This window comes from Pelodiscus sinensis, chromosome 11 (assembly GCF_049634645.1).
Source record: "Pelodiscus sinensis isolate JC-2024 chromosome 11, ASM4963464v1, whole genome shotgun sequence".
Taxonomy (NCBI): domain Eukaryota; kingdom Metazoa; phylum Chordata; order Testudines; family Trionychidae; genus Pelodiscus; species Pelodiscus sinensis.
Genome location: NC_134721.1, coordinates 31,780,715 through 31,798,355, shown reverse-complemented (window position 1 = coordinate 31,798,355; position 17,641 = coordinate 31,780,715). Strand labels below are relative to the sequence as shown.

The following is a 17,641-nucleotide window of genomic DNA, read 5'->3' as shown; positions in this document are numbered from 1 at the left end:
ACCGCCAGTTCTGACTTACATACAGATTCAACTTAAGAACCCCAAGTCAGCTGCTGCTGAAACTGATCAGCCGCTGATTCCAGGAAGCCCGGGGCAGAGCAACTCTGCCTCGGGCTTCCTGTAGTCAGAGCTGGTCAGTTTCAGCAGCGGCTGACTTAGGGACGCCTGGGGCAGAGCAGCTGGGGTGCTGCTGGGTTGCTCCAGTAGCGCGGCTCCTTGGCGCTACTGGACCAACCCAGCAGCACCCCAGCTGCTCTGCCCCAGGCGTCCTGATTCAGCCGCTGCTGAAACTGACCAGCAGCGGCTGAATCAGGACGCCTGGGGCAGAGGGCTGGGGTGCTGCTGGGTTGGTCCAGTAGTGCCCAGAGCGGTGCTGCGGGACCAACTGGCAGCGCCCCAGCTGCTCTGCCCCAGGGTCCACAACAAAAGCCTGGTCTGCTGGGGGGGGGGGGCACACTAGCTGCGCCCCGCCCCCCCAGCAGACCAGGGACACGGGGAGCAAAGCCGGAGCGGCGGGTGCCTCGCCTCTGAGGCTTTGCTCTCGCGCGGGACCCGCTTTGCTCGCGGTGCCCCTGGTCTGCTGGAGATGGTCTCCAGCAGACCAGGGGCACTGCGAGCAAATCCGCCGGGGCTGCTGCTTTGCTCCCGATGCCCCTGGTCTGCTGGAGACGGTCCCCAGCAGACCAGGGGCACCGGGAGCAGCTTTTCTCGCCCTGGAGGTCAAGGTGGCTGACCGCTGCCTGTGAGCTCCGGGGCGAGAAAGCCCCGTTCGTAAGTGCGGATCCGATATAAGTCGGATCCGCGTAAGTCGGGGACTGCCTGTACCTATCTTAACCCTCAACACTGCTCAAGACAGAGCATATTGACCATAAGCTTTAGGTCATTTGCAGATTTGTAAATACACAAATTAGCACATTAAAAATTTGCATACAAGGTCAGATGCAACAGAACAAGCCTTGGCAGCTATGCTTTATCCTTAATAAAGTTTTTTCTTCCAACTATGAATAAGACATGAGCAAAGGGGGCAGAGTTCACTGCAGACAGAATTGCAGTAATTTCCCTCTTTTTCTCCCTTATCCATATTTCACCAGGCCAAATCTTAGGTACGTCCACAATATTTTTACTAGAAAAATACATAGCTGTATGTGGTGGTGTTTTAGCCATGTCAACCCCACAATGTTACAGAGAAAAAGCAGATGAAGCAATATCTTTTATTGGAACCAACTTCTGTTGGTTTGACAGACAAGCTTTCAAACTACACAGAGATGTTTCAGGTCTGTGAAAGTTACTTTGTGTCACAGCTAAATACAAGGTTGAACAGCTAGAATATGAACAGATAGCTTATGCTAAACTAAGGGACCATATTATAAAGTGAAGTGGCCTATTTATACCATTGTAGTCGTAGGACCAAAAGGAGGGTTAGTATGTTTCAGAGTATTTTAATAAACCATAAATCCAGTGTCTGTTAAGACCATGATTTTTGGGTCTAGCAAAGTTATGAATTTAAGCTTCCAACCCACTCACTATATATAATCTATTAAAATATGTTTCAAGTGCAAAAGAAGTCAAATTTAATTAAATTCTAAGTAAGTATCAGAGATCTGGCTCAGCTCTACTTGCCATGGGTTCCAATTTTCTGGATTTGAGAAGCATTTAAAGTCAATCCAGTATATTGGTATTTTATTCCTACACTTCTACCTAGCTGTCCAGTGGCAAACAGCTATATCAGCATGTGAACACTTTATGCTATGCAGCAGGGCTGGACGGAGGCATGGGCGAGCCAGGCAGCTGCCCAGGGCGCCTACGCACAGGGGGCACCTGATGGCAGCTGTAAGGGACGCACGGCATCCCTTGAAGCTGCCATCAGGAGCCTCACGCCTGGCTCCCGCAGCGCCAGCCCCGTGGCGCCGGACAGCAGCGCCCTTGCCCCTACAGCTGCAGGGCCAGGCACGGCCCGGCATGTGTGCTAGCAGCGCTGGCTGGGCCAGGCAGCGCGTGTGCCATGTGCCCTGGGGGCGGGACCCAGGCTGCACGCCAGCGGCCATGGCCAGTGTGCACATACGCCATATGCCCCGGGGGTGGGCCCATGCACCCTGCGGGGGGTGGGCCCGCACCCCACAGGCGGGCCTGCGTGCGCCCTGTGCCCGGGGGCGGCACCGCATGCCCAGGCCCAGGGCGCCAAAAGGGCTCAGGCCGGCTCTGCTGTGCAGATGAGTTTTTTTTATTAGCATAGTAAATAAAAAATTTAGACAGTTCTTTCAAAAATAAAGTTCCACTAAATTAATTAACAATCAAAATTAAATAGAAATCACCCTTTTAAGAATTACTGTGAGGTTCAGATAAAGCTAATCTGGGTGAACACTATGTAATGTTATTAAGAAAGTCTTAACGCAGATTTAGAACTCCAAGATATGGGTTTCCCTACCTTTCACTAAGACCATGAAGAAGTCATTTTAATTGATATTACATTAGCCTATTAAATGTCTACAGCCTTTTTCTTCTGTCAGTAAACTAAACAATTCTCAGCCTTTATGAGCTGTATGAACATCATGCTAATGCAACAATGAAAACCTGAAGTCTATTTGTTATAACCTCTATCCAGAATAGAGAAATGCACTTCAACTTCAATTGCACTTTCAAATAATGTAACAGTTTGTTGAGTTACATCTGTGGTTGCTTGTTAATTGGGGACATTAGAAACACTTGTGATTCTTATTCACATGTCACTGAACAAGAATCATCTTACAACTATTAAAGTTGCCCATTCAACGAGCTCCTCCTTTGAACGAACAGGGCTTAACACAAACATAAGGTTCCACCTACATGATCAGTTTGTAGGATCCAGTCCTTGGTTAGCAACTGGAAGCCTAATTGGAACATTTACACTCAGCTCAGTATGTGCAGTGTTTTTCCTTTTGCATTTTAATAATTCAAGAGTGGCCCCATTTAGCATCATGCTGAATATTTTCTACTACACAGCACCAAATGTTTAAGTAAATGAAAGATAAACCTTAGGTCTTCCTTTCATTAAAAAGTAAGAAGCTGGCATTAATACATGATAGTGCTTGTGGGAGATTTGTTCCACTTAAGTAATTTTCAGTTTCCAAATTGTAAATTGAGCTTTAAAGACAAATATCACCCTTGGAAACACAGATTAGCAAATGCATATGGATCCAGAGTTAATGGTCTGAATTAAAATCTTAAACCTAATCTTGTAACAGTAGAATATTGCAAAACACATTAAAATGAATTTGCCTTCAGCTAATATGGCACAAGCTTCTTATGCAAAGAATATGCCAAAAGGGGTACAAATTTAAAAATTAAAAATCAACACTGTTGGTTCTCAAAATACTGTAACTTGGGCTTATAGTTCTTTAATTCAGTCTAATACCCTAAAAGGCAAGTCATGGTACTGTGAATCACCTCAGTTATTTTTCTAATCAAGTCAATTATTTTAGTAAGGCATGTATCTCCCTTCAGAATACAAGCAATGCAATCCAGATACAGTAGGGAGAAGAGGCTGGGCTTTTGACCAGTATCAAGATATAACTGATGAAATATTTTAAAGCACTACTTTATTAGAACAGTGACATAAACTAAAGACTTTAGGCCCACCAAAAGCCTTTGATAGACCCTAATGCCTAATTACAGAAAGCAATTTACTTGTCTGAAATATTTAAGCTCAGAAAATGCAGGAACACAATTAAATGAAGTTTTTTTTTAAAAAGAAAAATAGTACTTTTACAATGAGTTATTCCAGACTGAAGACTTACAGCAGAAAAGAAAAATGAAGTTAAACAAATGCATAGCAACTACAAAGGAAGAGTCATTTTTAAATGGATTTCTGATAAGCAGACCAATTCTTCAACCAGCTTAATGGATATGAATCTCTTCTATTTTGGAGGGGGTGGAGGTTTAATAATTGAACCCTTTTCTCCCTCCCCTACTCCTTTTTGAATTCTCTCTCTCTCACTCTCTCACACACACAGACACACACAATTTGTGCATCTGTCTATCTGTAAGTCTCTTTGTTCAAGAGCTCCTAAATGGTAAGAGCTAGAACCATCACATTTCGTATGCAGCTTCCTTGTATCCTACCTTAAAGCAAAGTCAGGGTCAGGTTGTGTCAGGAAAATGGGATGTGCCTAGAATTCCATTGTTTTCCATAACATAAAAAGGAAGGGGCTGAACGCAGAGATACCACATTCACAGTCACCACTGGGGGCAACAAGAGCAAGGAACTGATATACTGCAAAGTGACCACTGGGGGCAGCCATCTTGCCTACCACTAGCCCAGGTAAGTAGCCCCCTCACCCAAAACCCCTACCCCACCCCCAGCACCAGACTGGATGGGTAAGGGGCAGGGAAGGCTCCCCCCCACCCCGGAAACACCGCTGGAGCAAGGCAGCTCAGCCCTGGTCCTCACTGCAAGAGCCACAGCCCACCTCCCCCAGCACAGCCAAGCCATCCAGTTTGGCCCTGGCTGGCCCGTGCACACCTCTCCCCTCCTCCCCCACACCTCAGCCCCGTACCCCCAGCCCAGGCCTGGGGAGCACTGGGTGACGGAAGGGAGGGAGAGGCCAGCGTGGCCCCACCTCCACCCTTGGGCCAGAACCAGGAAACATCATGTAAGTCTCCTAATTTCTGTATATTTGTCTAATCAGTTTAGCTTGTAAACTCTCGGGCTGGTACATTCTTCTCTCTTGTTTAATATGCTTTGTCAACAGCCATGTATATTGTACACTAGGCCACCAAATACATGCAATGTTCATTCTAGAAAATTACAACCAATCAAGACGCTCAACTTTCAATTAATTTACTTTTCCGCATCCCCCAACAAATGGCAATAGCATGCCGTAAAATGAGTGATCACAGACATTTAAGTAGGCTTGCTACAGATGGCATCTTGTTGCAGCCAAAATGAAAGGTTATTGACACCTACATCACAGCATTCTTGCTGGAATATCTGACCATATTTGACTGTGGTCAAATATTAGATGGTCAATTGATATTATCTGACCAGATAGCCAAGCCTATCAGTGGATTTTTTGAGGTTTACAAAATGTAATTAAAAGGGGGAGACACCCATGATTTTGAACTGGGACAACAATTTTAAGTGGGAGAGGGCACTTGAATAATTTCACTGGTGGTAAGTAGAAACTGCTCTGATCCTTACATCTTTGAAAGAAGGACAAGCAAAGGATGCCCTCTTTCCCTTCTAATTTTGCAACAGCAGTGCTAATAATAAGAGCTCTAAATAGAAACCTCAGTAACCAGAATCATAATAGGAATTGAAGAGCATTAACAAGTATTAGGGATATAAAAATCCTGTTTAACTGACTAACCGGTTAAACATATTGTTTAACAGGTTAGCCGATTAAAGGGGGAGGCAAGCGAGGGAGGGCTGAAGTGTCTTTCCCCACCAATGGCCAGAGACAGGGGCTGCACCAGTCGGGCTGGGGCAGGCTCTGCCTGCAGCAGGCCAGGGCACCCCACAGGCAGGGGTTGCTCGGGCATCCCGGTTGGAGCAGCTGCGATCTACAGGGCACCTGGGTCCACCACAGATCCTCTGTCCGTGGTGCCCCCCCCCGCACCGGTTAATTTTAACTGGTAAGCCTCATCCATTAAGGGTGAGACTTACTGGTTAAACTTTCACATCCTGAGTGAGGACTACTCAGTTATGTAGTTTTGTACGTAGCCTCCCGCGGAATTTTTCTACTAGTCCCAAAAAGGGATTTTATTTTCAAGCTCTTCATCTTCCTAGCAGGCATCTATCGAAAAATAATGTTTAACCTGTCTACTGGCAGATCTTAACATCCCTTGCTCAGGAACGGAGATTACAGTAAGAAGGCATATTCTGAAATATGGCTGGTCTGAAATCTTGGAATACAGCTGCGATGTGTCACCAGTTAAATGGAGGAAAGCAAAAACAAGACCCTGGACCCTTTCAAATTTCAGCAAGCATACAAATACCATCACCAAGGTATTAAAAGTTCCAGACCAGATTCAACATAGTAAAGATGTCCTTTTTCTAGTTCAGACTTGAACAATGCCTTAATATCTTGGCTCAGGCAAATCTAAAACCTAATTTCATTGCAACTTTTAACCTGAACCTAACCATTATTTTAATTCTACATCTTAGTTCATCTCTTCATAGTTGCACGACGAAATAAATAATTCTGTGAAGTTAAGTTTCGTTAAAATCAGCTTCTTGAATAAAAAAAAAAAATCCAGTGGTGGAGCATTCAGAGTGGAGAGATCTCAAAACAGTTCACAAAGCTTTCAACTATTCTAGATTTAAAAAAACAAAACATGACTAGACTGAAAAAAAAAGCTGAGCAAAGACAAAATAGTGATGGCTGCTTGGACACTCAATCTATGAGAAGATAAACTGAAATGTATTAGGGCCTTCAGGGGTATATTCTTATGGGTCACAGACTCAGAAAAATCAAGTTAAACATAAAGGCTACGTCTACACTGGCCCCTCTTCCGGAAGGGGCATGTAAATTTCACGAGTCGTCGTAGGGAAATCCGCGGGGGATTTAAATATCCCCCGCGGCATTTAAATAAAAATGTCCGCCGCTTTTTTCCGGCTTTTAAAAAAGCCGGAAAAGAGCGTCTAGACTGGCCCCGATCCTCCGGAAAAAGTGCCCTTTTCCGGAGGCTCTTATTCTTACTTTGAAGTAAGAATAGGAGCCTCCGGAAAAGGGCACTTTTTCCGGAGGATCGGGGCCAGTCTAGACGCTCTTTTCCGGCTTTTTTAAAAGCCGGAAAAAAGCGGCGGACATTTTTATTTAAATGCCGCGGGGGATATTTAAATCCCCCGCGGATTTCCCTACGACGACTCGTGAAATTTACATGCCCCTTCCGGAAGAGGGGCCAGTGTAGACGTAGCCAAAGAATGTTATTTACTGCATCACTTTAACAAGGCACAACTTTTTCCTTTCCTACTTATCTTCATTGAAAGCTTATCAAGTTACATGTAGCAAAGGTGTTTCATTGGCTCTTATTCTCTAAGCTTCATGTGTACTTGTGATAGAATCATGCCTTTAAAAGTCTTGTGCTATTATTTATAATTTTGGGGTGTGTATTGTAATCAGGAGTGAAGGATGCAACTGATCAGCATGGAAATGTAGGAATCTCACTAGAAAAAAAAAAAGAGACAAGTGCACGTATACAGCTTTCCTAAAAGATTAATGTAACATTAAAATTCATCAGTGTAAAAAATTGCTTTCTGTGGTATGAAAATATCAGGAAATATCAGGATACACATTTTATGTTTTCATCTGTAGGTTAATTACAGGTTTGTAGGAGTCCTTTGCCACTTGCAACTGACCACATTTCTAAGAGAAGTAAAACAGAACCAAGTATAATTGACTTGCATGTTGAAATATTTCAAAATGTTGTAAATAAGCATGGTTTCTTTGAAATGTCAACCTTAGATATAAACTGCATGCAACTCAGGATTTAAAAAGTAATACATAATTCCATCAATGTATAATGCTGACTATTCGCTTCTCTTGCAAATAAAGGTTGAGAATGTAGTACTGACAATAAAAAACCCCACCAAAACCCTGCAGTCATCACTTAGTACCCTTCATTAATCCAAAACAAGTTTCAACAGCAACTTGAAAATTTGACATACCATCTCCTGGAATCTGACCTTTCTCCAACATTACTTTCAAATCTATACAACTAATTGACACAGATTTGTCAGAAGTGACAGTCAGAAATACTGTCGTGGAACGAGGTGTACAGCTAGTTCGGATTAGAAGCCTAATCCGAACTAGCTAGTCCGTGCCGCGTGGAGCCGCGCGGTACGGGGCCCGAACTAGCCGGCATTTAAAAATGGCGCCGGCCGGCTTCATGCAAATGAAGCCCGGGAAATTCAAATCCCGGGCTTCATTTGCAACTGCGGATGACTACATTACCCCCACTAGTTCGAACTAGCGGGGTAGTGTAGACTTACCCTTATAGATTTAATTATTACTCTTCACCAGTAAAGGAGAATCAAAGTGAAGTTGACAGTAAAATGAATTACAAACTGCTGTGACAGTGTTGTTCGGACAGTATTTGCGCAACACAGGCCAAAGTAAGATTGTCTGATGAGACTGGATGTAATGAAAGGCCAAACACTCACTCAAGAGAGAACATCTGGAAAATATTTAAATAAACTTTAAGTTATTACAATTTTTAAAAAGCTTACACATGCTAATACTTTTCATCCTCCAGCCTAACCCAACAGGAATAGCAAAGCAAGCTTGGGATGATGATGCTTTCTCCAGTCCTCCCCAACAGCTTGCAGCTTGACCCTGGTGCAAGTTTATCTTGAGTGTTACAGCCCCTCTTTCTGCTCCTCCTTGTTGAGATTCTAGCTGCACTTCTCCCCTCACCTATTACAGTTTAGCGAATATAACCTGCACCCATGTATAACATGCACCCATGTATAACCTGTGGTTTTTCTTTTTCGTGTAAAAGAACCCTTAGATTACCCACGGACATGTATAGCCCGCGGGTCCTGCATTCATCCACTCATGCCCAGGCCCCGGGCAACCACAGCCAGGCACAACCCACCCTCCTCCAGGCAGGGGAGCAGAGAGCACAGCCCAGGCATGCTGGCCGGCCTACAGGAGGGGAACCGCACTCACCCCCAGACCCCGTGCAACTGCAGCAAGGCACAACCCACTCTCCTCCAGGCGGGGGACTGGAGAGCCCCCAGGCCCCAAGAGTAAAAATAAATGTGTATACCCCGTGGACATGTATACCCCACCAGGGGAGGGGAAGGTTGTAAAAACGTGTATAACCCACGGGTTATATATGCTAATTTACGGGTAATTTATGTACACCCTATCCATGGCCCCACAAAGTCACAGGACCTCCTCATCAACCTCCTCCTGGCTATAGCCAAGATGGCAATTTATAAGACCAGGGAGCAGAGGTTAGCTGAGGGAGGGGCCTGCGACTGTGGCGTCTATTTCGGCTCCTGTATCCATTCACACATACAGGCAGAGTTCCACTGGGCGGCAGAGTTTAACTGGCTCTCCTGAGGCCTTTGAGGGGCAGTGGGCGCTGTCTGGGGCTCTCTACTCTGTGTGTCCATCCAGTTCCCTAGTTTTAGCCCTTTGACCTTAACACCCATCCCTGTTTTCTCTTTATTTGTCCCCTGGAATCAGCTGGAGTCTAAGGCTTTTTAGATCCTCCCTGTACCACCTCCCAGACCCAATAGGAACATGCATCTTAACCTATTCTCCAATTACACAACTTTCTACCTTGTTTCTCTCTATATATAGTCTCCCCCATGTTACTGAGACCTTTTCTATCTTGCCTTTGCTCCTACTTCTCGTGCTGCAATATACCATGATTTTGATTCTTGCAGCCCCTTCAAAAACCCAGTAATACAAGTAAAGCAAGTTGCTTTTATTTCACTGGCTCTTTGACTGAGGTAAGTATTCCCTACACTTTTAATTAAGACAATATGGGGTTGCAATGGATTACAAGATACCATATACTAGAATCAACCAAAGTAACAAGACATACTGTACGTCTACTCATCTGCCTATCACAGGAAACAAAGCATTTTGCATAGATTTTCAGATTCAAGGCTTCCATTCCATCCTTTACTAACTGTACTTCAGCACTACTACAGCAGGAGGGTCAATCCTGTATTCAGTGGCAGTTTCTCAAGCACAAGAAATCTAAGATTAGTGCCATGGCTCATTTTGAGGTAAAGATGTCAGTGCTCCAGCAAAATCTGTACACCACAACTAAGAGGTAGTCTAATAAAAAAGGTCTTACTAAAAGATAGAAACCTAAGGATTGGAGAAGTCACAACAGCTTAGGTCTCTTGTCAATTTATGTTAAGAACTTAGGTGGAGTCAAGAAACTGACACCAAAAACGTAAGGTACATCATGTTGCAATTTAAATGCATCACGTGCAGTATGGGTTATACAAATTTGTATGAAAAATATAAAGAATTACAAGAATTATTAAAAGAGAAGTACCCATGCCCAGAAACAGAAGTTTCTTCAATTAGAGTTGTATTAATATACTGCATCACCCTACAGAGATTTAAAAAAAAAAGAGAGAGATAAGAGAGTAGGGAAAAAACTTAAGTTATATTTCCTCAAAAAGACCTCTGAAGTCAGATATTTTTTACTTTGTTGAAAGACTAACTCAGATATGGCCAAAAATATGTAAGCCACGTTTGATTAGAAAGTTCTCCCTAAATTTCCATTCAGGAGTTTATGACGTTTTAATAACCCTTTCAAAATAGGGAGTTCCGGGAAGAAGAGACCCTTGACCTCCAACCCCCATTTGTAAAGGAAGCAAATCCATTTTCTGCAATTGTATTTTAAGATCTTGTATATGTGTAGGGGGTTTAAGTTACAGGCTGCTAGGCTCCTGCTAAATCAAGTTACAAATGTCTCAAGTGTCAGTTTGAGTAACTGATAACTACCCCCTGAAGGCTCTTCAAGCAATCTCTGGGCAGTTAAGTGAAGAACTCCTGACCTTTTCATCAGGCTCTCATCCTTAGCCCATTGCATTGCCAGAAATATCATAACCAAGGCCAGTGCCGAGGGGGTTAAGGCAGACAGCAGCCTACATAAGGTGGCCGATTCTGAACCAATGAAAATCTCGTGCTATAGTTAGACGCAGGAGAATCAGCAATGGGGACTCTGAAGGCTGCATTTGCTGAGGTCTGTAGATGGCACAGTCTGTCTCCTGGCCAGGGGCTCGGAGCAGGGCCGTGGCCACGAACAGCCCGGCTTACCTGAAGTTCACACCAGGCGACCTCCACCCAGGTCTCCGTGTCCAGCCCCTTGTAGACCGTTTTGAAGGACCCCCTGCCCAGCTCGATGTCAAACTTTAGGAAGCGGCCGTCGGGCGAGGTGGAGACGGCTTTCATGTCGGCCTCCTCCTCCTCCGGTTCCTCCTTCTTGGGCTTGCTTTGATCCTTGTCCGACGGCTCTTTCCTCTCCCCATCCCTGCCCGGCTCCTTCTGTTCCTCGGCCGCGGCCGGCTCCTCCGGGGCTGCCTGCTTGGGCTCGGGCGCGGGCTCAGCAGCCCCCTGCCGCTCCTTGGCCAGCTCCGCAATGAGCCGCCTGTTTTTGGGGAGCAGGACGATCCTGCGCGGCTCGGCCTCGGAGAGCTCCAGAGGCGGCTCCTCCTGGTCCGAGTCCACCACGCTGCGCCGCAGGAACCGCAGGTGGCCGGCTCGGGGCTCCCTGGCTCCGCGCCCGCGAGGAGGTGGGGTAGGGGCAGGCTCCGGGCCCCTCTCCGGCCCCGCAGCGGTCTCCATGCCTGTCCCGCTCCGGCTGCCGAGCCCACCGACAGCCGCGCTCCCGTCCGCGGGCGGGGGCCGGGCAGCAGCCGGAGACGCGCCGCCTCCCCCCCGCGGAGGTGCGGAGCTGGCAGCGCCCCCAGTTTCCATTAGCGCCGAGGTTCCGGCTCCTGCCGCCGCCGCTGTCCGCGGAGCGTGGAAGTCACCATGGTCCGTCCGCTTGCGGGGCCCCGGCCCGGTCACCTGCGGGGCAGAGCGCAGCGCACTGACGCACCCGCGGCCCTGGGAGAACCTGCGCGGAGCCCGGCCCACCCGGCCCCCTCCCCAGCCACGCGGCCCCCTCCCCTGCCCGGGATCCACGCTCACGCCAGCCCCTCCCCCGCGCAGCTCCCTTCGTGCACCCCCAGCAGGTGCCCCTCCCCCACGCCTGGGGTTCGCAAATCCCCCACCCGCCCCTGTTGCCCACTCCAGGGCTGCTGCAGGCAGAGCGCTCCTCGCCGCAAAGCCATATTGGGATTCTACAAAATGGGGGGGGGGGGGGGGGGGATTAAGGCCAATGCCGCCGATCCAGCCCCTGGCAGCCTCGCCAGACCTGCCCATAGAGCCCGCCACGGCCACAGCGGTTGGGGCGAGGGTCTTCGTGCCTCTAAGCCTGCGTCCCGGCCGGGAAAAGCAGCGGCCCCGCATCTGCACCGCAGCCGGGGGGCGGGGGCGTCCTCTAGCAGGAGCAGGCAGCTGCCTGCAAGCTGGGTCCGCACGTTCCCACCGTGCCAAAGGCGCCAGCCAGGGCCGGGTGCCCCCGGCCGCACAATGGAGCCACCTCACCTGCGGGGCGCGGCCCCCCGCCTCCCCGCGCGGCACGGCCGGCTACTCACCTTCCAAGGGGGGACCGCCCCTCCTCGTAGCCATGGAAAGGGACGGGGGGCGCCCGGCCGCAACCCAGAACCGCCACCCGCTCCGCGCAGCCTGGAGCCGGTTCCGCGCCACACGCACTGGGGTTACACAAGCGTGGACCCGCCCCAGCAGCCTGCGCCCCCTCCCCGCCTGAGCGGCTGCAGCGGCGGTAGCCCTCGGCCCGGCCGCCCGGCGCTTTTGTCAATGGAACTCACGCTCCACTGAGCAGCCTGGCCCGAGCCCCGGGCGCCTCCGCCAGCCAATGAGGAGGGCCGGGGGCGTGGGTCGCCGGCTAGACCCGCCTTGGGGAACAATGGGCGGGTGGGCGCGCGCCTGCCCGCCCCCGCCAGGGCTCCCCTGAGCAGCACGTGGGCGTGCCCGTGGAGAACGGCAGCGCTGCCCGGGGCCCTTATCCCGAGTGGCCCGGGAGCAAGGGGGAGGCGGAAGAGCGGACGTGGGCGTTCAGCGACAGGGGGAACCCGAGCGGGGTGTGGCGGCAGAGGATGTAGGGGAGCAGGTGCGGGGCATAATGGAGTAGGCCGGAGGTGAGGGCGGGAGTATCCGCTTCAGGGCTGCCGGAGCAGGTTGGGATGCCCGAGGGGGGAGGGAGCAGACTGGAAAACGCAAATGGAGAAGCATCCTCCTTCTAAAGGGAATTGGGACCTGCTGCCAGGTTCCACAGTATGATGCTCCCAGCCACCAACTCTCTGCCTCTAGGGACGGGGGCAGAGATATCTTCCCCTCTGGGCCGAGCCTGGTAGATATAGTCTCCAAGCACTTCCTCCCGCCTCCCTTAAAATCCCAACCAGCCCCTAAAGAATCTGCGGGTGACCTGCTGTGGGGGCCGGTATGAAATAATTAGCATAATGGAAATAATAAAAGAGACTACAGTGCAAGGGAGAGGGTGGGAAATAGATGAGCACTTTTGTTACAGTGCACTGCAGTATGTGGATGACTGTAGAATTACAAACGCACCTGCAGCCAGAGAGGTGGCTTCCCCCTCCCTGCTGGAAGAGTATTTTTATGTAGCTGGAGCAGGGATGAGGACTCCCCTCACTAGCCTGTGCCTTCATAGTGGCAGGCTTGTGTAAACACAGAGAAACAGGCCCTATATCCAAAACTGTTTACAATCTGATGTATAATTGAGACACATAAGAGAGCTGGAGGAGTGCTATATCATCTATTTCCCATTATTTGAGCTACATCACATATTTAAAAAATGGAACCTACTGGAGTTAGTTTATAAGAATTCATGGTGTAGACAGACAGTGGGATAGAGAGGCCTTTCTGCTCAAAGCTGCTGGTTTGAATTCACCACATGTCAAAAATGACTGAAATCTCTACTTGCTGTTGGCAAGTCAGGAGTGACCAAAATAATTTGGTGTTCTCAGTCTTTGTGAATGTCATCACATCACGTAAATAGGTCACTACTACTGACAGAGGTATTGGCAGGAGAGATACAAAGCCCTGAACAGAGCTGAAGATTAAACTCCTCTCCCCTCTGGCAGAGGTCCTTTTAAAAAAGTTTTGAGACAAGCACAGCCCTTTAGAAATGCTCACTCTAAGACTACATCTACACGGCAAGCTTCTTGCACAAGAATGACCATTCTTGCACAAAAGCTTGCAGAGCATCTACACTGCACATGCGTTCTTGTACAAGTAAATTTACAGTAAAGCGTCGGAACAGAGGGCTTCTTGCACAAGAGTTATTCCTCTCCTCACGAGGAATAAGCCCTCTTGCGCAAGAGCTCTTGTGCAAGAAGGCAGTGTGGACAGGCAAGAGGGGTTTCTTGCGCAAGAAACCCTTATGGCTAAAATGGCCATCATTTCTTTCTTGCACAAAAGTGTCCACACTGCCATGGACACTTTTGCACAAAAGCACATGGTAGTGTGGACGCACTCTTGTGCAAGAACTTTTGCATAAGAACTTTTGTGCAAAACATATCTTATGCAAGAACCCTGCAGTGTAGACGTAGGCTAGCAGTAGCTGGTGTGGTACTGTTGTGTACATAAATAAAAGTGGTTTCGGGCTCCACCATTGTCAAGCTTTGAGATCATAAGTAACACACACAGCAATTAAGTTAAAAACTTTAAAAAGAAAGAAGGTCTAGCAATAACTCAGAGTGTCCTGAGGATGTTATTTCTGAATGTAAAGAAGCTGGTTACCGAGGAAATCACAGATAATTAAAATACAAAGATTATAAAAATATTTTAAAAATTACAAGAAAACAGATGGTATTTAAATTATGTAAGAACGGTGGTGCTTTCATTTTAAGAAATATGCTTAATGCCTTTGATAATTATAATTTCAGTGTTAATTGGTGTGTTGTAATTTTTTACTGAATTGCTTAAATGTATTACTTATAATTAATTATATTTGAATGACTTAAACCTGTACAACTGTACATTTGCAAGTGTATAAAATAAAAGGAAAAATTACTTACAGCTAGAGAAATATAGAAAGAATCAGCTCACAAGAAAGAAAGAAAGAAAGAAAGAAAGAAAGAAAGAAAGAAAGAAAGAAAGAAAGAAAGAAAGAAAGAAAGAAAGAAAGAAAGAAAGAAAGAAAGAAAGAAGCAGCAGCACACCATCCAACAGGGAGGGATGGTAGGATGAAAGAAGTCTGCCCCAAAGGCTCAAGTTTGGGATATATCAGTAACTGGAAGAGAAGATCAAGTCCTGCTGAGGGATTGCTCAATGAATCACTCTCTTTGAAACCCTTCTTGAATGGAGATATAAAGAAATGCAAAACATGGTAGGGGAGAGAACAAGGTAGGACAGTAGTACCTCTCTGGTGCCACACTAGACCAGTAAAATCTTCCAAATTTGAGAGTATATGTAAGGTGTGGAAAGACCTGCTCTGCTCTCCAGACAGTCTGGAACTTCAGTAGAGAAACCCTTGCTAAAGGAACTGTTCTCTTCAACCTTGCAGGAGCCAAGCTGTTAAGAAGCTGGTTGGAGAGCACGTAGGTGGCTTTTGGGAGATAACACAATTTATTTTTTCCCCCTTAATAAAAGAAGGAAGCTGTATTCAAGCCCCACTGAAGAAGAGCATAGTTGAATTAACAGGTGTGTTGTATTAACAGGTGTGTTGTAAGCAAAACTCGTGAAGTCATTCTGCCGCTCTACTCTGCACTAGTTAGGCCTCAGCTGGAGTACTGTGTCCAGTTCTGGGCGCCACATTTCAAGAAAGATGTGGAGAAATTGGAAAGGGTACAGAGAAGAGCGACAAGAATGATTAAAGGTTTAGAGAACATGACCTATGAAGCCAGGCTTCATGAACTGGGCTTGTTTAGTTTGGAAAAAAGAAGATTAAGGGGGGACATGATAGCGGCTTTCAAATATCTAAAAGGGTGTCACAAGGAGGAAGGAGAAAATTTGTTCCTCTTGGTTTCTGAGGACAGGACAAGGAGTAATGGGCTTAAAGTGCAGCAGGGGAGGTTTAGATTGGACATTAGGAAAAAATTCCTAACTGTCAGGGTGGTCAAATATTGGAATAAATTGCCAAGGGAGGTGGTGGAATCTCCCTCTCTGGAGATATTTAAGAACAGGTTAGATAGACATCTGTCAGGGATGGTGTAGACGGAGCTTGATCCTGCCTTGAGGGCAGGGGGCTGGACTCGATGACCTCTCGAGGTCCCTTCCAGTCCTATGATTCTATGATTCTATGAAGGAGCCCTGTGGAAGCAAACAATGAATATGATCACCTATTGAATATCTGCACATTCTACAATGAGTGAATTCTCACATTTTAATATTGCCAGCTCCTATGCTCAGAGTTCACCTTGTAGGCAGAGCTTGGAAGGGCACCATCACCTTGCTTTCCCCCAAATCTTCTCCTTCATAAAGTTGTCGTATAATTTACAGGTAGATTTAAAGTTTGTATTTAGTTATTTATCTGCCTTGATTTCCATTTGAAAGACTTTTTGGTCCTTGCAATTGAACACAAATGGGCAAACAACAGAATGTGTGGACATAAGAATCTTCTGGTTCCAGCTGCAGGAGCAATGCCTCTCTTACTACTAGAGTACAGAAATAAGTATAATTTGCACACACACTTTGGTATCTACAGTGTTGTTGTAGCTGTGTTGGCCCCAGGATATGACAGAGACAAAAAGGGTGAGGGTTTCTTACCAACTCCTATCTAGTAAGCTCAAAACTTATTTCTCCTCCCAACAGAATTATTGGACCAAAAAGATACTACCTCTGCCACCTGGCCTCACATATCACTTTGGTACAGGATAAAATAGTTTGAAAGAATACCTCCCATTTCAGTCCCCCATGCAACTATTACCATTTATCATCATGAAAAATTATCCATGTCTTTAAAAGCCTTATCGTTTCCTTTTGCAGCTTGTATTATAGCCCTACACAGTTATGATAAACAATACAATTGAAATCAATAGCAAAATTCATATTCGGCTATGGAATTGTACTCATCAGCAAACCCATGTGCCTTAAAGAATTGAGGTCCACTGTGGAACAAAGTTGACAGGTTTGTCCAAGAGTATAGTAGCAATTTCTACCATTCCTTATTGTCAACTCTAGGTGTAGAAAATTAGGCATAATTTCTACTATAATTAAAAACTAGCAATACAATACAATATTGCTTATAGAAATTAGCCTACTGATACTATATTTTTTTAGGGTCCACAGAAGAGATGAGACTATAAACTTGTTCCACAAAAACATTCCATTTCCAATGTAAATGATTAGAGTATGATATTTCTATGAGTAAATGGCACTGCTTTAGGAAGATAAAAAGGAACCCCCAGCTGTGCTATACAGACAACAGAGTATCTATTAGGGAAAAGTGACTGATCTAAATTTCAGGCATTTCCACAACAACATTTGGTTCACTAAACTAAACATACTTTCACAGACAAACAATTAAGTAAAAACATATTGTGGCACAAACTAAAAAACAAATGAAAGGTAAGCACTACACTGTTTGAAGCTCTAGACTCATAATTCTAACTCTTCAGTTCCTGCTGAGGAATTGCAACATGCAGGATACACAAAGTAGCATCACTTCCTGTCACAGAGACCTCACATCCCAGAAACCCATTGAGAGATTGAGCCAAGTTAAGCATTCAGAAACAAAGTAAAAGTGGAGTTCCAGCTTCATGATGACTGAAGTACATGGACTTTGGCCTTTCAATGCTGAATGCAGCTGTGGCATGGTAAAATCCCAGTTTATCACAGTGTCACATTATCTTATCTCAATAGATTCCTCCTGCCATGCAGTTTTACCACCGTGAATCTGAATTTGTGGAATACAAAAATGAACGTGAGAGAAACTTGAATTATATAAAACAGTTGATGTACATGTGCCAATATTTATATACAGTGTATATATTTCTACAAACCATATGATCATGTGCATGTCTCTTAATGACACTCAAGTCAGAAGAAGAGAGTATCAAATGCCATATTAATGCTCCTGTACCAGCGATAACTGCTTT

The 17,641-nt window shown here is 46.3% G+C and overlaps 1 protein-coding gene across 15 annotated transcripts in view; it reads right to left on the bottom strand.

Moving 5' to 3' along the window:
* WNK2 (WNK lysine deficient protein kinase 2) overlaps positions 1-12,442 on the bottom strand; it is a 198,929-nt gene extending 186,487 nt beyond the window's left edge. For 6 of the 15 annotated variants that reach the window (XM_075938937.1, XM_075938940.1, XM_075938941.1 and 3 more), the window contains exons 1-2: positions 12,158-12,440; positions 10,773-11,525 (exon numbers count right to left, since the gene is read on the bottom strand). In XM_075938937.1, coding sequence (XP_075795052.1) covers positions 10,773-11,432 — 660 coding nt within the window. In that variant the 5' untranslated portion in view covers positions 11,433-11,525; positions 12,158-12,440. Of the gene's footprint in view, positions 1-10,772; positions 11,526-12,157 lie in introns of all 15 variants that reach the window. The other 9 variants (XM_075938943.1, XM_075938942.1, XM_075938944.1 and 6 more) reach the window with 4 other exon arrangements.
* Positions 12,443-17,641: the final 5,199 nt, after the last annotated feature.